At 43.0% G+C, this 18,769-nt stretch overlaps 2 protein-coding genes across 2 annotated transcripts; both read left to right on the forward strand.

Annotated features, from left to right (window-relative positions):
* Positions 1–915: 915 nt before the first annotated feature.
* LOC140281677 (uncharacterized) lies at positions 916–5,289 on the forward strand. Its single transcript, XM_072376174.1, has 8 exons — positions 916–1,031; positions 1,115–1,302; positions 1,443–1,580; positions 2,268–2,418; positions 2,697–2,877; positions 3,250–3,391; positions 3,710–3,847; positions 5,220–5,289. The coding sequence occupies exons 1-8, from the start codon at positions 918–920 to the stop codon at positions 5,287–5,289; spliced, it is 1,122 nt and encodes a 373-aa protein (XP_072232275.1). The 5' UTR covers positions 916–917.
* Positions 5,290–11,686: 6,397 nt separating this feature from the next.
* Positions 11,687–18,292, forward strand: LOC140281678 (uncharacterized). Its single transcript, XM_072376175.1, has 11 exons — positions 11,687–11,734; positions 11,825–11,909; positions 14,150–14,189; positions 14,856–15,000; positions 15,084–15,271; positions 15,407–15,544; positions 16,369–16,519; positions 16,797–16,977; positions 17,350–17,491; positions 17,811–17,948; positions 18,211–18,292. Exons 1-11 carry the CDS (start codon positions 11,687–11,689, stop codon positions 18,290–18,292), a joined length of 1,338 nt encoding a protein of 445 aa, XP_072232276.1.
* Positions 18,293–18,769: the final 477 nt, after the last annotated feature.

Below are 18,769 nucleotides of genomic sequence, written 5' to 3' on the forward strand. Positions count from 1 at the left end.
CACACACACAGCTGTGATGACACCAGCTTACATAACACGAGATGCAACTTTTCCTTCAACAACCTGGGTTGCATAACCCATAACATTTCAAAGTTGGTATTACTGTAATGTTGTTCCACCGCACTTCACTCTAACAACACTTTTCTACTTCTCATTGTCTACAAAGGTTGTTCTCTCCTCTGAACTTGTCTAATAACTCGGTGAAGTGATGCCAAAAAAATGATATATGATGATATATAAAGGAAAGAAACCTGTGCAAAATATAATTGAAATGCAGAAAAAAAAAAAGAGGTGCAAAGTGACAACACAGGCACACTAAATGAACCCAAGAGACACATATTGATCCCTTCAGGTCCACAAACTCCCAGAAATCCTACAAACAGGAAGTTGTGCATAACTATCCAAAAAAATCCTTAAAAAAATTATTAGAAATTAAACTATGACGACATACATACCACACGGAGAGCGTAATGTTACAGAAATGCAAAGTGTCCACAAAGACGTGTGAAACGCCTTTTAACAAAGAAGCAAATAATCCTTAACAGACACAAAGAGTACACGACAGTGTTGGTTTATGGTTGGTTTGTTTCACTCTGGGAAAAAAGGAATAAATAAAAAGATTTTGAACAAATTTTAGTGTCAGAGCCAAAGACTTCTGTCTTTTGTTTATAAATGAATTCCATCCCTGTTTTAACGAGAGCCGGTCATGAAAACTGGTTTCTCTGTTGAGCATTGGTCATCTCTGATAATGATCCTACAGTCATGAGATGGTTCCTCATACCAGGTTATTTCCTTGTCATTTGTGTGGAACGTAGCAAACAGACAAAAAGAAAGGCAGTAGAAGGGAGGCTGTCCCTTGAAGAATCAGAGCTCCTGTCATTTACAGCCTTTGTGCAGAGAGGCTGACACCATTCACCATGTTGCTCCCTGCACTGCTGCTGCTGCTGGTCAGCTGCACACAAGCTTCTCATTTCTATGGCACAGTGATGACCTACTACCCAAAGGACACTTTTGTAAACGGATCAGTGACGGTATGCGGACGTTATTTGTAATTCATTTCATCTGTCCTTTAAAAGTTGACTGTACTTAATGCCTCCTCCCTTTAATTCTGCAGGTGGTCCTTCGCTATAAGTTGAACTTCCACTCGTGCTCACACAGTGATACGTGGAGTTGCAGCGGCAACTGTGGGGCCTTGATTCAGAGCTCATTAGACAAGGTTGATGAGGAGAGCAATGGAGAGTGGTGCCACAATGAAGGACTCTTGACTCGGCTGGTTCCCAGCAATGCTCCGTTTCAGCTTCAGTGAGTGTTATTCCACAAATTGCCATTGAAGGGTGACCAAATCCAAAAGATCTTTTGTAAAACTTCAGCGAGTTCAAGTGAACATTGATTGCACTTGTGCTGTGCTGCACTTGAAAACTTCCCATTAACCTCCCCTGCAGGTTGGATGGTAACGCCTGGATAAGTAATGTACAAAACATTAACAATTGGAAGGCTGTGACTGAGGTGGAACTGAGAAACCGGTCAGACACGGGCAAAGCCAACACATCACCGCTGACCACAATCCTGCCAGCTGTGAGGTAAGGTCCATTGTTTACGTGTTTCTCTCTCTCTTTTTTTCCATTATCGTATTACTTGCATCACAGGCTTGCATTAAGATATCATTAGAACTTTTCATTTCACTGACAGCAAAGCAGACAGTTACTTCCTTATCTTTAAATTCCAACACTGTCATTCACCTATAAATGATTTTTCTCATTGTCGAACAATGGACTCCAAATGATTTGGAAATGGCTTTTCAACCCTTCCCAGATTGATGAGGAGCAACTCTTGCTCCCCTATAATCATAGTTGAAGTCTTTCCTCCTCGGCTTTGTGTTAACCCACACCTGAATGCTCCAGAGCAGCAAACTGCTAAAACCTCTGCTTTTATTGAGGTCCTGATGATCAGTTAATCAGTGCATTTGATTAAGAGCACCTTGCTGCTACTATAATGTGTAAATATTAAACTGTGTTAAAGTTTAATAGTAAAAATCGTCTTCTTCAAACTCAGGTTCAAGCTCAATTTCCAAAAGGTGCATCCAGGACGATTTCCTGCTTTTGATGAACAGTTCAGTCCAGTCACCTTCAAACATTCACTTGACAGACCTGTTTAACCCTTAGGCATTTAAACCTGTCATAGTGTGGGAAGCTGATGTCTTAATGGCGACTCAGGCTGATCTTTTCTTTTTTTTCTTTTTTTTCTTTGTTTCTTGCTCTTCCTCTCAGAGTTCCTTCAAACTGTGGGAGAAATTTCTTCTTATTAGCATTTGACCCTGATGGAGATGAGGTCAAATGCAGATTTGCAACAGGCTCAGAGTGTCAAACCTGCACACAGCCGTCTGTCCTCAACGTCTTTCATGCCATCAGTGCCTCCGCTGTGAGTAACAGCTGTTAATGCCATGACATTCGTACAATTATTTGGATTCTCTAAATTTGTTAATTTTTAAAAATTTGTTGGATGAACTTTTCTTCAGCTTTGCACAACTTTAATACCTTGAATTAGCAATAACTTTTTTTTAACTTAAATGTCCATATATAGACTATATTGATACTTGGTGAGAGGAGGACATACAATCATAGTCTAACATTTACTATCTGGTTATTTGGTTTGGTTTGATTATTTTGACCTTATATCCGGCTGATTTCCTCTTGCAGTCTTTCTGCATTCTGGTATTCAGCCCCACCAGCAGCAGCAATGAAGGCTCGTATGTGGTGCAGATGGTGATGGAGGACTTTCCCAGGCAGAACATCACCCTGACTCACACCAACGGTTCGCAAGTGACAAGAACTACCAGTGACGCCATCAGCAAGATCCCTATCCAGTTTGCTGTGAAAGGTAAAATCCTGTCTTTTGATAGTTCTGATTTGAAACCATAAAGAAGTGCTGTGGAGTCATAAATGTCCATTTCTGATCTTCAGCCACTGTAAACAGCGTGCATAGAGTTGGTCCACCGATTTAAAATGTGGACCCAACTCCTGTTGGGTGGACTGATGTCTGGTGGAGGTCATAACCTTTCTATACTCTGTAGATTAAGTTCCACATGACATATTAACAGGTCAGCTGCACTGTTGTCTGACCACTCGTGTAATTTGCATTCATCTTCTGAATCAACATCTACAGAATAATTAGATGGACAGACTTGTCTGCAGTTCCATTCTGAGTCAGATTCAGCATAGCTAATTTCGTTGCTCATCTCCATTGTTCCAGTTGATCCTGCCGTACCATCCTGCACAGAAGGACACTTTCTGCCCAAGCTCCTGTCTCCAACTCCAGCCCACTTGGCTCAGCTTTACACTCCTGTTGGTCAGGAGCTGGAAATCCCCATCAGAGCAGAGGCAGTGAACTCCACGTAAGTGAAAGTGAAACGCTTCAAGTAGTTGAAAGGCTGATATGCAGAAATATTTCTGGTAAAACAGGATTTTTGACAAAATGTCAGGAGATTGGCAATCGGATCTTATCTGTATCTCACGGCAAGACAAGACGGCCACAAGGACATAAAAACTGTTAACTGTTAAAGTTAACTTTAAAACAGTCTTCACTCCAAAATTTTTTTTTTAAAAATTGGTATTTGAAACTACTCAGGTAAACCCACTAAAAATGATAATGATAATTAAAAACGTGTGAACTGATTCGTGTGAATTGATTGTTTTTGCTTTGATTGTTAAAGGATCTCTGAGCTACTCTTCAGTGGACCATATGATGTAAACCAGACTAATTTAGGATCAGGAAACTTCTCTTTGAGATGGACCCCCTCCGAGCAGGAAGATGGAGAGAGCCACCCCTTCTGTTTCGTCGTCCAGGCAACGTCAGTATCCTCCTCCATGAGCGTCACACTTATGAAAATGTCTGATATAAAGAAGTTATCTGTGGGAATTATATTTTAGTTTCTTATAGATTTCATCATGGCTGCCTAACATGTGGTGGTGCTGTTGTTTAGAACCCCAATTCTACAAAAGTTGAGATGCTGGAAAAAAAATTAAATGAATGAAATCAGAATGCAATGACTTGCAGATATCATATTTTCATATTTGTTTTCACAATAGAACATGAAAATCATTTCATGTGGAAAGTGAGGGCAGCAACACATCTTCAAAAAAGATGGGACAGGGCCGTGTTACCACTGATCACCAGTCTGTAACATCTGGGAACTGAGGAGACCAGCTGTTGGACCTTTGGGGCGAGGAATGTTCTCCCATTCTTGTCCTATATAGCATTCCAGCTCCTGAACAGTCCTGGATCTTTAGTGTAATATTTTGTGTTTTATGATGCACCAAATGTTTTTAATTGATTAAAACTTTTCTACTATGAAGCTATGCTGTTGTAATAGATGCAGCATTGTCTTTCCGAAGTGTGCAAGACCTTCTCTGAAATATTGTCTGGTTAGGAGCATGCGTCACTCTAAACCTGTCTTTCCAGATGTGCAAGTTGCCAGTTCCATTTCCATAGATTCTGACAAGCCAGACAGTTCATCTTTAGTCCAGAGGAAACACCATCTCATGATTTCCAAAAATAATTTCAGTTTCTTCTTTTATTTTGCTACAGAACAGGTTTCCACTTTGCCTCAGTTCATTATAAATGAGCTTTGCTCCAGGAAAGATGATGGTATTTCTGGATCATGTTCACAAGTGGTTTCTTCTTTGAATAACAGACCTTTAACTTGCATCTGTGGATGGCACAGTGAACTGTGTTCACAGAGAGTTATTTCTGTAGCTGTGCAGTTTTTGTTCTTTTTATACCCAGTCATGTTACCAACCTGTTGCCAGGTGAAATAATTAGTTGCAAAATGTTTTGTACCACTTTTTCAGCCTTTTGTTGCCCCCATCGCATCTTTTTTGAGAGTGCTGCTGCCATCAAATTTGCGTTTTTTAATGAAATACTAAAATGTTTCACTCTCTTTTGTGATTAAAACACTGGTTCAAGAATAGTGCAAAAACGATGCTCTTTGTTTCTGTTTACAAGTCACAAAATGTATCAACTTTTTTGGTATTGGGGTTTTGGTTTAATCTGTCTTTTAACTTATGGAAAATAGTGAGGGAGGGCCACCAACCTTCAACAAAGAGTTTGCAATGATAATATATTTATAGACTTTAAGACTGTTAGCATAGACTGAAAGTATATATGAAGGCATTTCCAGAATTACTCAATAATGAAGCCACTGTACCAATTTACTTCCACAGCTCAGTCAATAACACTCGATATCACTCTGAGCTTCGATGTGTCACTGTAACGGTTGGAAACAGTGAGTAGAATTCTTCCTTGTTCCTATTTGTTATGCTTAAAAGTCCGATTGGTGGTGTTCCTGCGAAATCTGTTGTTTATGGTTACTTATGTTTACAGGCCCAACAACCACACAGCTTCCAACCACGACCTCTACTACAGCTGCACCAACTACAACAACCACTGCTCCACCTACAACTACAGTTTCCTCAACACCTTCCTCAAGTGCAAGTAAGTAGGACAAATAATGATATTTTACATTATTTATTCTGCATATGGGTGTTTTACTTTTACTGAGACCAACAGGTGGCTTTGAATTGATGTTATAGTTGTTCCATAGTTGTCAGAAAAAGATCTTTGCACTTAAGATTAAGCACATTAATCACAATAACATTATGTCTGAGTAATTCTATCAACAGCTGCACCAACTACAACAACCACACAGCTTCCAACCACGACCACTACTACAGCTGCACCAACTACAACAACCACACAGCTTCCAACCACGACCACTACTACAGCTGCACCAACTACAACAACCACACAGCTTCCAACCACGACCACTCCTACACCTGCACCAACTATAACTATAACAACCACACATCTTCCACCCCTGACCACTCCTACACCTGCACCAACTACAACAACCACACAGCTTCCAACCACGACCACTACTACAGCTGCACCAACTACAACAACCACACAGCTTCCAACCACGACCACTACTACAGCTGCACCAACTACAACAACCACACAGCTTCCAACCACGACCACTACTACAGCTGCACCAACTACAACAACCACACAGCTTCCAACCACGACCTCTACTACAGCTGCACCAACTACAAACACCACACAGCTTCCAACCACGACCACTACTACAGCTGCACCGACTACAACAACCACACAGCTTCCAACCACGACCTCTACTACAGCTGCACCAACTACAACAACCACACAGCTTCCAACCACGACCTCTACTACAGCTGCACCAACTACAACAACCACACAGCTTCCAACCACGACCTCTACTACAGCTGCACCAACTACAACAACCACACAGCTTCCAACCACGACCACTACTACAGCTGCACCAACTACAACAACCACACAGCTTCCAACCACGACCACTCCTACACCTGCACCAACTATAACTATAACAACCACACATCTTCCACCCCTGACCACTCCTACACCTGCACCAACTACAACAACCACACAGCTTCCAACCACGACCACTACTACAGCTGCACCAACTACAACAACCACACAGCTTCCAACCACGACCACTACTACAGCTGCACCAACTACAACAACCACACAGCTTCCAACCACGACCACTACTACAGCTGCACCGACTACAACAACCACACAGCTTCCAACCACGACCTCTACTACAGCTGCACCAACTACAAACACCACACAGCTTCCAACCACGACCACTACTACAGCTGCACCGACTACAACAACCACACAGCTTCCAACCACGACCTCTACTACAGCTGCACCAACTACAACAACCACACAGCTTCCAACCACGACCTCTACTACAGCTGCACCAACTACAACAACCACAACTCCACTTTCAACTACAACCACAACTCCACCTACAACCATGACTCCACCTACTACTACAGTTTCCTCAACACTTGCCTCAAGCACAAGTAAATATGACAAAAGATGCTATTCCAAATGATTTATTCTAGATATGGGTGTTTTGCTTAACTAGGACCAATGGTTGGATTGATGTTATAGGTCTTACTCAGTGACAATCAGAAAAAGACCATGGCACTTAAGGCTAAGCACATTAAACACAATAGGTCTGGGTGAAGTACAGTCAAATACAACAGTGATGTCATATTTTCTTGCTGTTCCTTACTATAGTTGGTGAGTAATTGCACATTTATGTGCAAACGTAAATAAGTCCTGTTAGTAAAGTTAGCACCAGCACTATCTTGGTTGGCTCTGCCATATTATCAACATAAACAAAGGAAGATAGGAGCATATTCTGAGATTAAACCAAGGAGATGGCGACATACAAAAAACACAGCAGATGTTGTAAGCAAAAACAACAGGTCTTTGTCTACATTTCCATGGCTTAGTTTCCGTGCCCATATCAGCTTTTGGATGTAGATGATAGATACAAATGCAGCAAAATCTGTAGATTCTCAAAATAACCGTGTTTGTATGTACATCTATCCATCCATCATCTGCCGCTTATCCGGGGGTCGGGTCGTGGGGGCAGCAGCTTGAGCAGAGAAACCCAGACGTCTCTGTCCCCGGCCACTTCCTCCAGCTCTTCCGGATGGACCCCGAGGCATTCCCAGGCCAGCCGAGAGACATAGTCTCTCCAACGTGTCCTGGGTCTCCCCCGGGGTCTCCTCTTCTGTCCATAAAAGTTAGGAACAGAATCGGTGACAAAGGGCAGCCCTGACGGAGTCCAACTCTCACCGGAAACGTATCCGACTTACTGCCGGCAATGCGGACCAAACTCTGGCACCGGTCATACAGAGACCGAACGGCCCCTATCAAGGGGTCTGGTACTCCATATTCCCGGAGCACCCCCCACAGGACTCCACGAGGGACACGGTCGAACGCTTTCTCCAAGTCCACAAAACACATGTAGACTGGTTGGGCGAACTCCCATGCACCCTCCAGGATCCTGCCGAGGGTATAGAGCTGGTCCACTGTTCCACGGCCAGGACGAAAGCCACACTGCATCTCCTGAATCCGAGGCTCGATTATCCGACGGATCCTCCTCTCCAATACCCCCGAATAGACCTTACCAGGGAGGCTGAGGCGTGTGATACCCCTATAGTTGGAACACACCCTCCGGTCCCCCTTTTTAAAGAGGGGGACCACCACCCCAATCTGCCAGTCCAGAGGCACTGTCCCCGATGTCCACGCGATGCTGCAGAGGCGTGTCAGCCAAGACAGCCCTACAACATCCAGAGCCTTGAGAAACTCAGGATGGACCTCATCTACCCCCGGGGCCTTGCCACCGAGGAGCTTTTTGACCACCTCGGCATCCTCAGCCCCAGAAATGGGAGGCCCCATCTCCGAGCTCTCCGACTCTGCCTCTTCCAAGCACGTGTTGGTAGGATTGAGGAGTTCCTCGAAGTACTCCCCCCACCGACTCACAACATCCCTAGTTGAGGTCAGCAAAGCCCCGTCCCCACTGTAAACAGTGTTGACTGTGAGCCACTTCCCCCCCCTGAGATGCCGGATGGTGGACCAGAATCTCTTCGAGGCCGTCCGGAAATCGTTCTCCATGGTCTCACCGAACTCCTCCCAGGCCCGAGTTTTTGCCTCAGCAACCGCCGAAGCCGCGGCCTGTCTGGCCTGTTGGTACCTATCAGCTGCTTCCAGGGTCCCACTGGCCAAAAAGGCCCGATAGGACTCCTTCTTCAGCTTGACGGCTTCCCTCACCACTGGTGTCCACCAGCAGGTTCGAGGGTTGTCGCCACGACAGGCACCGACCACCTTACGGCCACAACTCCGATCAGCTGCCTCGGCAATGGAGTCACGGAACATGGCCCATTCGGACTCAATGTCCCCCACCTCCCCCGGGATATGGTTGAAGCTCTGCCGGAGGTGGGAGTTAAAGTTCCTTCTGACGGGGGATTCTGACAAACGCTCCCAGCAGGCCCTCACAATACGTTTGGGCCTGCCAGGTCTGATCGGCATCCTCCCCCACCAGCGGAGCCAACTCACCACCAGGTGGTGATCAGTTGACAGCTCCGCCCCTCTCTTCACCCGAGTGTCCAGGACATACGGCCGCAAGTCCGATGATACAACCACAAAGTCGATCATCGAACTGCGGCCAAGGGTGTCCTGGTGCCAAGTGCACATATGGACACCCTTATGCCTGAACATGGTGTTCGTTATGGACAGTCCATGACTGGCACAGAAGTCCAACAACATAACACCACTCTGATTCAGATCGGGGGGGCCGTTCCTCCCAATCACACCCCTCCAGGTCTCACTGTCATTGCCCACGTGAGCATTGAAGTCCCCCAGCAGAACGAGGGAGTCTCCGGTAGGAGCATTCTCCAGTGCTTCCCCCAGAGACTCCAAAAGGGTGGGTACTCTGAACTGCTGTTTGGCGCATAGGCACAAACAACAGTCAGGACTCGTCCCCCCACCTGAAGGCGGAGGGAGGCTACCCTCTCGTTCACTGGGGTAAACCCCAATGTACTGGCACACAGCCGGGGGGCAATAAGTATGCCCACACCTGCTCTGCGCCTCTCACCACGGGCAACTCCAGAGTGGAAGAGAGTCCAACCCCTCTCAAGAGGATTGGTTCCAGAGCCCAAGCCGTGCGTCGAGGTGAGTCTGACTATATCTAGCCGGAACCGCTCAGCCTCGCGCACCAGCTCCGGCTCCTTCCCCAACAGAGAGGTGACATTCCACGTCCCAAGAGCTAGCTTCAGTAGCCGAGGATCAGACCGCCAAGGCCTCCGCCTTTGGCTGCTACCCAGCTCACATAGCACCCGACCCCCTTGGCCCCTCCCACGGGTGGTGAGCCCGTCGGAGGGGGACCCACGTCATCATTTCGGGCTATGCCCGACCGAGCCCCATGTGTGTACAAAGACCTGTAATGTAAACTCTTCCAGCCTGCATTGTAATGCTGACTCGCTTTTCTTCCTAGTTGTTGTCGTGCTCAGAATGAAGATCTCTACCACACTGGATCCCACTGATGCCGTCCTTCAAGTGGTCAGTATCTGTATATACTGCTACAATAAAGATAGCAACTGCAATATTAACCAAACTGGTTAGAAAAAAAAAATCATTTGAATACAAACATTAAAGTTGTCTTATAATGTTGCACTGATTGTACAATACTGATTGTATTGTATGATTGTACCACTACCTTTTTTCTCCTTTATTTTCCTTCCAGTTTCAAGATGAACTGGTGAGACTCGGGCTCCCATCAAACACATTTCTGAACATTACAACAGTGACCCCTAGTGGCTGATTACGAGAGTGCTTCTGATCCCTAAAGGGATATACCTTTCATAGTTTGTATTCAGTCTGCCCCAGCTGTTTACAGGTGTTTTCAACAGATGATATATATATATAAATTTTGAATTTTTAAACTGAAATGATCAAATCACCCAATCAAATGTGACTTTCCAGTTTGTCTCGGGCTCCCATCAAACACATTTCTGAACATTACAATTGTTACCCCTAGTGGCTGATTACGAGAGTGCTTCTGATCCCTAAAGGCATACACCTATGTATTTTTACAGGTTTACAGGTGTTTTCAACAGATGATATATATAAATATATAGTTTTGATTTTTAAACTGAAATGATCAAATTACCCAATCAAATGTGACTTTCCAGTTTGTCTCCCTTTATTTGTTGTTTGCACATGAAATAACAGTGGTTTGGATGGTTTCCAAATGTCTTTACTTTGATTTCTTTTTCTCCTTGTTTGTTGGGAGTTTGCAATATGAGGCTATTTCTTCTTGGATTCATTGTAATCTATTGATAAAATGTGCAAATATCAGTGAAACATACAGCCGTCAATTATCTACAAATGGATGTAACTGGTGACTGAATATCAAAATATGATGAAAAGAAATACGCACACAACTCAAGGTAGTCACAGAAGGTGAGTCATACAGGAAATGAGTGTGAAAAAAATCCCCTTTAAAATTAGAAATGTAAGTCAGTACGACAGTATTACGATCCACAAGCACTTGGACGGTGATGTCATGATGCAAGATGCTATAAGCAGCAAAAGCTGAAAGGCCAAATCGAAGTCCAGTCAACTCAGTGATACTTTGATTTATTCTTTTGTTAACTTAAAAACCTTAAAGGGATACATTCTACAGTTTATGCTCACTTGTACCTCCTGAAAACTTTCCCCCGTAACAAACAGAAACTAGAGGCAGCTACTGTGAGGGCATGGACGTGTTTCCAGGGCTTAAAAAAGGTTTGGAGAAGTTAGTGGACGAATATCAGATTTACCTTTGCACACTTGACAAAGAGATTTTTTTTTTTTTATAGTGACAAACTGTAGGAGGATTTTGATAGCATTAAATAAAACCTAAAGACAACACTGCCTTTTCTATTTTAATTTATTTTCCTCAAATTTCATTGCAATAAAGCAGAACTTAGAAACTCGAGCAAAAATACCTTTTTTTGCTGACACTGACAGTAATACATCAGCAGGCAGCTATGGGAACACATGCTCTTCTGTTATACTGTGTGATGGAGTTTGTTCAGGGGATGCACTTCTTACAAGTGTTTGAAGCCTTCAGGAGGTTCATTTTTCATAAGCATGCTTTGGTACCATCTGGGAGGTCTACCCAGTCCAGTCCAACAAGTTCCCCACAGAAATGACTAAATAGGTAATTTGTTCACACCCTTCAATGACTCATATCAGTGCCCTACAAACTACAGCAGCCTGATGATAGATGGTGGCTTTCCTGCTGAAAGCCAAAGATGACTGCCAGACAGATAAGGTAACAGAAGCATTTTTCCACACTGTGCAGCACTCCCAACTATACAGACCAACAGACTTTGGTATTAAGCTGGCCCTGTCATTTTTCCAGGCACAAAACATGTCATCTGGTCACAGAAAAGTAGTACAGATGTGCTGGCAGTACCAGGTCTCAGTGCCAGGTGGTGCTGAGACATGTAACCACAACATGGTTTAGTTTATGGCCTGCTGTCAAGCATTAAGCTATTTCTTATCACTGGGAAGGAGACCAGTGCTCAAAGTCATTGTAGAAGCTCTTTAAAAAGGTTCAGGACAGTGAAGGAAAGCCCTTTCACAAGCAGGTCAATCTGCTCATGTACTGAAGATATTCTAAGCTGTGGTGTGGACTGTCTGTGAGCTCTATCAGTTCATGTTCACTCCAAAGACAGATGGATTCTGGTGGGAGTTTTTATATATGGACTGACCAGCAGAACCAGTGAGAGCTTCTCAAATGTGACTTTTGAGTTATGAGTAACTTTTCAATATTGTCATTTTTGACACTGGACTCCCACAGCAGCATTTATGCAAAGTGCCTCCTTAAAACAGCATTGCTGGTAGAGATAGAGTTTCACCTGAGTGTTTGTCAGAGTCAGCAACAGCTACAAAATGACAAGAGACTCAACAAGCTAATGCAGTAGAGTTTATTCAGCAAAAAAAAAGTCTTCTCTGGAGAAAAACTGAACTGTTGAGCTTCATTGTGCTTCTTTCATAAACACAGGTTTGGGGATGGGCTAAACCCATTATTCCAGAGAAGAAACTCACTCTTTCCTTGAGACCAGTCTAGCTTTTTTTTTGCTGGCTATCAGCCAACGTTCCACCCTGCAGGCATACGTTCTCTTGTGTTTTTTCACATTAGTTTCCGCCTCGAAGGCTCTGGTTCATGCTCACTTGGGCCCATTAAGTCATCTGTGAAAACCTGCAAGTATCAGCTTTCAAGGCTGTTTTTTGTCTCTGTGTTCCTCAAAATTCTCCCCAAGGAATTCCAACTGCATTGCTTTAGAACGTGCAATAATATGTCGACCTTTCTCTAATCATCCTCACCAGATACATTTCAAACTTAGTTAGCCATAAGAGAGTGACTTTCAAGTCTCACTTCAGTTCTCCTCCAACCTATGCTGCACACTGGGCTTTTTTTTTGAGGCACAAGGTTGATACTTGAGAGGAAAAGTCAATATTTTGAAAACCTTTTAGGTTTGATTTTAGCCGTTCAACAAAGTTTAGTTAGATTCACCACTAAGAAAAAGCGCAGTGATTTGCAGAGTTAGATGGGAAGAGTACACAAGTCCAATCAGAGTGTTTGTGGGAGATGGGAAAGTGGAGTTAATAGAAGAGAAAATGAAGTCTTTATGATGTGAAATGCACAGTGTGCAGAACTTACAGGGCAAAAATGGTTTAAAAAAGTAGCTGCATTTAAACCTTCAGAAGCACACTGTTCAAGTAGATCAACTAAAGAAAGGCGTTGTACTGAAACATGAGCCGGATTTTGTTCGAAAACAAAACGGGCGTTTTATTTCTTTTCGTTGCAATCCTGCTGAACTTCATACACAACGTGTCTCATGTTTGCAATTCCACATAGGCAGAGAAATCCCCTACATGCACTTCCTTTTAGAATTTCTTCCAGATTCTACCGTTTACACCATGTACGGCCATGATTGTCTGTGTTCTTCTGATTAACTCAGTAAAGTTGCCAATGTGCAGGTTTCTAATCCTGACAATGACATGATTAAGATGACCTCTCTCTGTACTTTTGTACTTTTGAATGTGTAAGTATTTTTAAAAGTAAGTACTTCTTTACCTTAACTTGAGTAAAATTTTGACAGAGCAACTTTTACTTGTAGTTGAATAAGATTTGACCATGAGTATCAACACTTTGACTGAAGTACTGGAGTTGAGTACTTTGTCCACCAGTGTTTGTTTGTTCGCCTTCCCTTTTCTCCCAGATGTGTGTGTTTTGTATCATCTCCCCTTGCCAAGAACAGTTTTAAGGCAGGTTGTCCAGAAACACAACAATGTCCCCAGTGCCCTCTTGGTGTCCCAGCATGTCAATAAGAAAAAAGTTATAATTTTTTAAAATTTTCTTCACAATATTTAATGTGTGAACATTTAATGTTTAAGTGTGAACATTTAATATCTAATGTGTGTTGTTGCTTTGCAAGGGAAGATCCCCTCATCAGTATGAATATGATTTGGTGTGATATCATCATAGAAGAGGTCAGTTTCTTTTCATCTTTGGAACTCCTGCACTTCACTCTAACAACAATTTTTAAGGTTGTTCTCTCCTCTGTACTTGTCTGATAACTTGGTGAGGTGAGATAATCTTTCATATAGACACTGTTCAGTGCTGTTCCTCATGGCTAAACGCAGTTATCTTTATATGACATCACTGATTATGTCTCAGCACCACTGTGTGTCTCTTTCACCAGCTTTAAGATGAGCTGGTGAGATGGGAGCTGCTGTCGAACGTTAAGCAGAGTTCACTGGTCTCAGAACTGTGGATATCAAACTGTAAGGGCTTACCAGGCCCTGCGGCCACAGGCCTGAAGGTTGTAGGTTTCCCATGATGATATATAAAGGAAAGAAACCTGTGCAAAATGTAAATGAAATGCAGAAAAAACACACAGAGGTGCAAAGTGACAACACAGGCACACTAAATGAACCCAAGAGACACATATTGATCCCTTCAGGTCCACAAACTCCCAGAAATCCTACAAACAGGAAGTTGTGCAAAACTATCCAAAAAAAATCAGTAACAAAGAGTTAAATAATCCTTAACAGACACAAAGAGTACACGACAGTGTTGGTTCATGGTTGGTTTGTTTCACTTCGGGAAAAAGGCAAAAATAAAAAGATTTTGAACAAATTTTAGTGTCAGAGCCAAAGACTTCTGTCTTTTGTTTATAAATGAATTCCATCCCTGTTTTAACGAGAGCCGGTCATGAAAACTGGTTTCACTGTTGAGAAGTTCCTCATACCAGGTTATTTCCTTGTCATTTGTGTGAATGCACACCAACAACTCTTTTGTGTGGGACGCAGCAAACAGACAAAAAGAAAGGCAGTAGAAGGGAGGCTGTCCCTTGAAGAATCAGAGCTCCTGTCATTTACAGCCTTTGTTCAGAGAGGCTGACACCATTCACCATGTTGCTCCCTGCACTGCTGCTGCTGCTGGTCAGCTGCACACAAGCTTCTCATTTCTATGGCACAGTGATGACCTACTACCCAAAGGACACTTTTGCAAACGGATCAGTGACGGTATGCAGACGTTATTTGTAATTCATTTCATCTGTCCTTTAAAAGTTGACTGTACTTAATGCCTCCTCACTTTAATTCTGCAGGTGGTCCTTCGCTATAAGTTGAACTTCCACTCGTGCTCACACAGTGATACGTGGAGTTGCAGCGGCAACTGTGGGGCCTTGATTCAGAGCTCATTAGACAAGGTTGATGAGGAGAGCAATGGAGAGTGGTGCCACAATGAAGGACTGTTGACCCGGCTGGTTCCCAGCAATGCTCCGTTTCAGCTTCTGTGAGTGTTATTCCACAAATTGCCATTGAAGGGTGACCAAATCCAAAAGATCTTTTGTAAAACTTTAGCAAGTTCAAGTGAACATTGATCCTTCCTGTGCTGCACTTGAAAACTTCCCATTAACCTCCCCTGCAGGTTGGATGGTAACGCCTGGATAAGTAATGTACAAAACATTAACAATTGGAAGGCTGTGACTGAGGTGGAACTGAGAAACCGGTCAGACACGGGCAAAGCCAACACATCACCGCTGACCACAATCCTGCCAGCTGTGAGGTAAGGTCCATTGTTTACGTGTTTCTCTCTCTCTTTTTTTCCATTATCGTATTACTTGCATCACATGCTGGCATTAAGATATCATTAGAACTTTTCATTTCACTGACAGCAAAGCAGACAGTGAAACTTGTTTTTTTTTATGGTATCGCAGCATGTTTACTTCCTTATCTTTAAATTCCAACACTGTCATTCACCCGAAGCAGCTTCAAACATTTGGCTGCTGTATGCAAAACGCTGTTTATCAACTTTAGCTGTTAAAGAATGATAAAAAGAATGGTCTTCCACCTATAAATGATTTTTCTCATTGTCGAACAATGGACTGCAAATGATTTGGAAATGGCCTTTCAACCCTTCCCAGATTGATGAGGAGCAACTCTTGCTCCCCTATAATCATAGTTGAAGTCTTTCCTCCTCGGCTTTGTGTTAACCCACACCTGAATGCTCCAGAGCAGCAAACTGCTAAAACCTCTGCTTTTATTGAGGTCCTGATGATCAGTTAATCAGTGCATTAGATTAAGAGCACCTTGCTGCTACTATAATGTGTAAATATTAAACTGTGACCTTTAGTCAAAAATATAAGTTAAAGATTAATAGTAAAAATCGTCTTCTTCAAACTCAGGTTCAAGCTCAATTTCCAAAAGGTGCATCCAGGAAGATTTCCTGCTTTTGATGAACAGTTCAGTCCAGTCACCTTCAAACATTCACTTGACAGACCTGTTTAACCCTTAGGCATTTAAACCTGTCATAGTGTGGGAAGCTGATGTCTTAATGGCGGCTCAGGCTGATCTTTTCTTTTTTTCTTTGTTTCCTGCTCTTCCTCTCAGAGTTCCTTCAAACTGTGGGAGAATTTTCTTCTTATTAGCATTTGACCCTGACGGAGATGAGGTTAAATGCAGATTTGCAACAGGCTCAGAGTGTCAAACCTGCACACAGCCGTCTGTCCTCAACCTCTTTCATGCCATCAGTGCCTCCGCTGTGAGTAACAGCTGTTAATGCCATGACATTCGTACAATTATTTGGATTCTCTAAATTTGTTAATTTTTGTAAATTTGTTGGATGAACTTTTCTTCAGCTTTGCACAACTTTAATACCTTGAATTAGCAATATTTTGTTTTTACTTAAATGTCCATATATAGACTATATTGATACTTGGTGAGAGGAGGACATACAATCACAGTCTTACATTTACTATCTGGTTATTTGGTTTGGTTTGATTATTTTGACCTTATATCCGGCTGATTTCCTCTTGCAGTCTTTCTGCCTTCTGTTATTCAACTCCACCAGCAGCAGCAATGAAGGCTCGTATGTGGTGCAGATGGTGATGGAGGACTTTCCCAGGCAGAACATCACCCTGACTCACACCAACGGTTCGCAAGTGACGAGAACTACCAGTGACGCCATCAGCAAGATACCTATCCAGTTTGCTGTGAAAGGTCAAATCCTGTCTTTTGATAGTTCTGATTTGAAACCATAAAGAAGTGCTGTGGAGTCACAAATGTCCATTTCTGATCTTCAGCCACTGTAAACAGCGTGCATAGAGTTGGTCCACCGATTTAAAATGTGGACCCAACTCCTGTTGGGTGGACTGATGTCTGGTGGAGGTCATAACCTTCCTATACTCTGTAGATTAAGTTCTACATGACATATTAACAGGTCAGCTGCACTGTTGTCTGACCACTCGTGTAATTCGGATTCATCTTCTGAATCAACATCTGCAGAGTAATTCGATGGACAGACTTGTCTGCAGTTCCATTCTGAGTCAGTTTCAGCATAGCTGACTTTGTTGCTCATCTCCATTGTTCCAGTTGATCCTGCCGTACCATCCTGCACAGAAGGACACTTTCTGCCCAAGCTCCTGTCTCCAACTCCAGCCCACTTGGCTCAGCTTTACACCCCTGTTGGTCAGGAGCTGGAAATCCCCATCAGAGCAGAGGCAGTGAACTCCACGTAAGTGAAAGTGAAACGCTTCAAGTAGTTGAAAGGCTGATATGCAGAAATATTTCTGGTAAGACAGGGTTTTGACAAAATGTCAGGAGATTGGCAGTCAGATCTTATCTGTATCTCATGGCAAGACAAGACGGCCACAAGGACATAAAAACTGTTAACTGTTAAAGTCAACTTTAAAACAGTCTTCACTCAAAAAATTAAAAAAATCATGTTCTTTTTTTGTATCTGAAACCACTCATGTATCCCACCAAAAAATAATAATGATAATTAAAAACGTGTGAACTTTTTTAATTGATTGTTTTTGCTTTGATTGTTAAAGGATCTCTGAGCTACTCTTCAGCGGACCATATGATGTAGATCAGACTAATTTAGGATCAGGAAACTTCTCCTTGAGATGGACACCATCCGAGCAGGAAGATGGAGAGAGCCACCCCTTCTGTTTCGTTGTCCAGGCAACGTCAGTATCCTCCTCCATGAGCGTCACACTTATGAAAATGTCTGATATAAAGAAGTTATCTGTGGGAATTATATTTTAGTTTGTTATAGATTTCATCATGGCTGCCTAACATGTGGTGGTGCTGTTGTTTAGAACCCCAATTCTACAAAGGTTTAGATGCTGGGGGGAAAAAATGAATGAAATCAGAATGCAATGACGTGCAGATATCAAATTTTTATATTTGTTTTCACAATAGAACATGAAAATCATTTCATGTGGAAAGTGAGGGCAGCAACACATCTTCAAAAAAGATGGGACAGGGCCGTGTTACCACTGATCACCAGTCTGTAACATCTGGGAACTGAGGAGACCAGCTGTTGGACCTTTGGGGCGAGGAATGTTCTCCCATTCTTGTCCTATATCGGATTCTAGCTCCTGAACAGTCCTGGATCCTCAATGTAATATTTTGTGTTTCATGATGCACCCAATGTTTTTAATTAGATGCAGCATTGTCTTTCTTTTGAAATATTGTCTGGTTAGGAGCATGCGTCACTCTAAACCTGTCTTTCCAGATGTGCAAGTTGCCAGTTCCATAGGCACTGATGCACACCCCCCGCTCCATTATTTTGCTACAGAACAGGTTTCCACTTTGCCTCAGTTCATTATAAATGAGCTTTGCTCCAGGGAAGATGATGGTATTTCTGGATCATGTTCACAAGTGGTTTCTTCTTTGAATAACAGACCTTTAACTTGCATCTGTGGATGGCACAGTGAACTGTGTTCACAGAGAGTTATTTCTGTAGCTGTGCAGTTTTTGTTCTTTTTATACCCAGTCATGTTAC

This window comes from Leuresthes tenuis, unplaced genomic scaffold, assembly GCF_036924035.1.
Source record: "Leuresthes tenuis unplaced genomic scaffold, fLeuTen1.0.hap1 SCAF_22, whole genome shotgun sequence".
NCBI classification, from domain to species: domain Eukaryota; kingdom Metazoa; phylum Chordata; class Actinopteri; order Atheriniformes; family Atherinopsidae; genus Leuresthes; species Leuresthes tenuis.